The sequence below is a fragment of the Colobus angolensis genome, unplaced genomic scaffold (genome assembly GCF_000951035.1).
Source record: "Colobus angolensis palliatus isolate OR3802 unplaced genomic scaffold, Cang.pa_1.0 Scaffold187, whole genome shotgun sequence".
In the NCBI taxonomy this organism is placed as follows: Eukaryota; Metazoa; Chordata; class Mammalia; order Primates; family Cercopithecidae; genus Colobus; species Colobus angolensis.
In genome coordinates, this window is record NW_012115010.1 from 933,727 (window position 1) to 936,933 (window position 3,207).

The window sequence follows — 3,207 nt, forward strand, 5'->3', positions numbered from 1 at the left end:
CTGTGCCAACGGCTGTGGAGGCCTGGCCGAGCTGCTGCTGCGCCACGGGGCCCGGGCTGAGGTCCCCAATGGGGCGGGCCACACGCCAATGGACTGCGCGCTGCAGGCTGTCCAGGACGCCCCCAACTGGGAGCCCGAGGTCCTCTTCGCCGCACTGCTGGACTACGGGGCCCAGCCTGTGCGCCCTGAGGTGCGCTGGGAGACCCTGAGATAGGAGGCTTCTGTGTGGGGGAGCCCACGGCTGGAGCTACTCAGCCTCTGGGGAAGAGACTGAAAGCCCACCCTCAGTGGCCAGGGGGCTGTCCCCAGCTTGGGAGGGGGAGAGAGGATTCCGTGAGAGAGTCCAAAGGAGGGAAGAGCCCCAGAGGAAAACTGGGGCCAAAAGGTTTGAGCATTAGAGGGTGGAGTAGACAGAGGCACAGAAAAGGGAACAGAGACTCAGACCTTAGACCCCCAGATTAGGCTAGGATTGGCCATGTGGGTTGAGACTTGGGTCTGCCCTCGGCTGCGGGAGGCATGTGCCCAATACGCTCTTTTGACCCCTAGATGCTGAAACACTGTGCCAACTTCCCTCGGGCCCTGGAAGTCCTGCTTAATGCCTATCCTTGTGTCCCATCCTGTGAGACCTGGGTGGAGGCGGTGCTCCCAGAACTGTGGAAGGTATGTCTGCCTCAGGGCCGAGATGGGGAGGAGGGATGAGCCACAGGTCTATTCCTTCAGGATCAGTGTCATGGAGGGAGCAGCAGGAGGGTCCCTGGGTAGAGAGGATGGGTAAAGTGGCACCCCTGAGTTTCAGGGTTCCCCCTCCCCCGGTACCCCAGGCTGACCCCCTAACTCCACACACCTCTCCTGCCTCCCTCACTTGCATCAGCACAGACATTTATCTGGCATCTCTACCTTGGTGGGCACTGTGCTAGCCTCTCTGGGGTGGGAGTGGGTGCAGACATAGTGAAGACCCTTCCCTGAAGTGGAGCCCCAGCCCCCATTATCACTGCAGGGCCTCTATGGTTCTGAATCTGAGTCCTTTGAGACACACGAAACACCCAGGTGGGTGCATGCTGCAAAATCCCAGGACCCTCGCCACTGGGTTGCCCCCAGATGGTAGGGCAAGGGTCATCTGACCCTCTTTTACTCCTGGTCTAGGAGCACGAAGCCTTCTACAGCTCGGCCCTGTGCATGGTGAACCAGCCAAGGCGGCTGCAGCACCTGGCCCGACTAGCTGTGCGCGCTCAGTTGGGAAGCCGCTGCCGGCAGGGTGCCACCCGGCTGCCACTGCCCCCGCTCCTCAGGGACTACCTGCTGTTGTGTGTGGAGGGGCGCATCCAGTGAGCCCCATGTCAGGCTGTCCCATGGTGTGTTCTGCCCTTCCCACCTGTCCCTGCCTCCAACCCCGGAGGACCAGTTCCTGGCCCTCTTTTCTTTTTTTTTTTTTTGAGACCTAGTCTCACTCTGCTGCCCAGGCTGGAGTGCAGTGGGGCTATCTCGGCTCACTGCAACCTCCGCCACCTAGGTTCAAGAGATTCTTGTGGCCCAGCCTTCTGAGTAGCTGGGACTACAGGCGTGAGTCACCACACCTGGCTTTTTTTTGAGACAAAGTCTCGATGTTGTCCAGGCTGGAGTGCAGTGACTCGATCTTCGCTCACTGTAAGCTCCGCCCCCCGCGTTCACGACATTCTCCTGCCTCAGCCTCCCGAGTAGCTGGGACTACAGGCGATCACCACCACGCCTGGCTAATTATTTTGTATTTTTAGTAGAGATGGGGTTTCACAGTGTTCGCCAGGATGGTCTCGATCTGACCTCGAGATCCGCCCACTTTGGCCTCCCAAAGTGCTGGGATTACAGTCGTCAGCCACTGCGCCTGGCCTAATTTTTGTATTTTCAGTAGAGACAGGGTCTCACCATGTTGGCCAGGCTGTTCTCACACTGACCTCAGGTGATCCACCTGCCCTGGCCTCCCAAAGTGTTGGGATAAAAGGCGTGAGCCACTGTGGTCAGCTGCCTGCCCCTCTTTTCTGTACTCCATGTGCTGTCCTGGTCCACCTCATCCCTCCATGGGCTTCTTGAGACACCTGCTGACCTCTAACAGGACCTGAGCTTCAGATCCTCTCTCCAGCAGGAAGGGCTGCAGACTCTGGCCTGTTCCCAGACTCGGCCTTTACCTCCCTCCTCCTCCTGTGTTGACCAGCCTGGCCAACATAGTGAAACCCTGTCTCTACTAAAAAACAAAAATTAGCTGGGCATGGTGGCGGACGCCTGTAATTCCAGCTACTCAGGAGGCTGAGGCAGGAGAATCACTTGAACCTGGGAGGCGGAGGTTGCAGTGGGCCAACATCGCATCACTGTACTCCAGCCCGGGCAACAGAGTGGAACTTGGTCTTAAAAAAAAAAAAAAAAAATTAGCCAGGCGTGGTGGCGCATGCCTGTAGTCCCAGCTACTTAGGAGGCTGAGGCAGGAGAATTGCTTGAATCCGGGAGGTGGAGGTTGCAGTGAGCCACGACCACGCTATTGCATTCCAGCCTGGGCAACAAGAGCGAAACTCCGTCTCAAAAAACAAAACAAAACAAAACAAAAACAACTCAGTAAAACAGAGCCTCTAGCCTCTGCCAAATTATCTGGCCTTCTTTTTTTTTTTTGAGACGGAGTCTTGCTCTGTCACCCAGGCTGGAGTACAGTGGCCGGATCTCAGCTCACTGCAAGCTCCGCCTCCCGGGTTTACGCTATTCTCCTGCCTCAGCCTCCAGAGTAGCTGGGACTACAGGCGCCCGCCACCTCGCCTGGTTAGTTTTTTGTATTTTTTAGTAGAGACGGGGTTTCACCGTGTTAGCCAGGATGGTCTCGATCTCCTGACCTCGTGATCCACCCGTCTCGGCCTCCCAAAGTGCTGGGATTACAGGCTTGAGCCACCGCGCCCAGCCGGAACTGTATTTCTTGAACGGGTATTTTGGTAAATGATTGTGGGAGGAGGAACATCCATGAGCCTGGGGTCCATCTATGTGCTCCCTCCGTCCCCAAGTGATAAATGGTGTCTTAAACAGTGGTCACCACATATGGTCTCTGAGGGCCCAGCCACCAACTGCCCAAATCCCCCAACTTCTTCCTCTTGTCCCAGAGTCAAAAGTTCCACAATACAGCTTTTGGAAGAAGCTTTTCAAAGCAAGCCAGTTCTTACGAGTGCAAATAAATGATTAGTGCATGAAACGAAAGTA

The 3,207-nt window shown here is 56.4% G+C and overlaps 1 protein-coding gene across 1 annotated transcript in view; it reads left to right on the plus strand.

The window, feature by feature from the left end:
- The window catches only part of ASB16 (ankyrin repeat and SOCS box containing 16), a 21,420-nt gene extending 19,851 nt beyond the window's left edge, over positions 1-1,569 (plus strand). The window contains exons 3-5 of the mRNA XM_011940167.1: positions 1-190; positions 547-660; positions 1,144-1,569. Of these exons, the coding sequence (XP_011795557.1) occupies positions 1-190; positions 547-660; positions 1,144-1,329 (490 nt within the window). The 3' untranslated portion in view covers positions 1,330-1,569. The remainder of the gene's footprint in view (positions 191-546; positions 661-1,143) is intronic.
- The last annotated feature ends 1,638 nt before the right edge of the window (positions 1,570-3,207 follow it).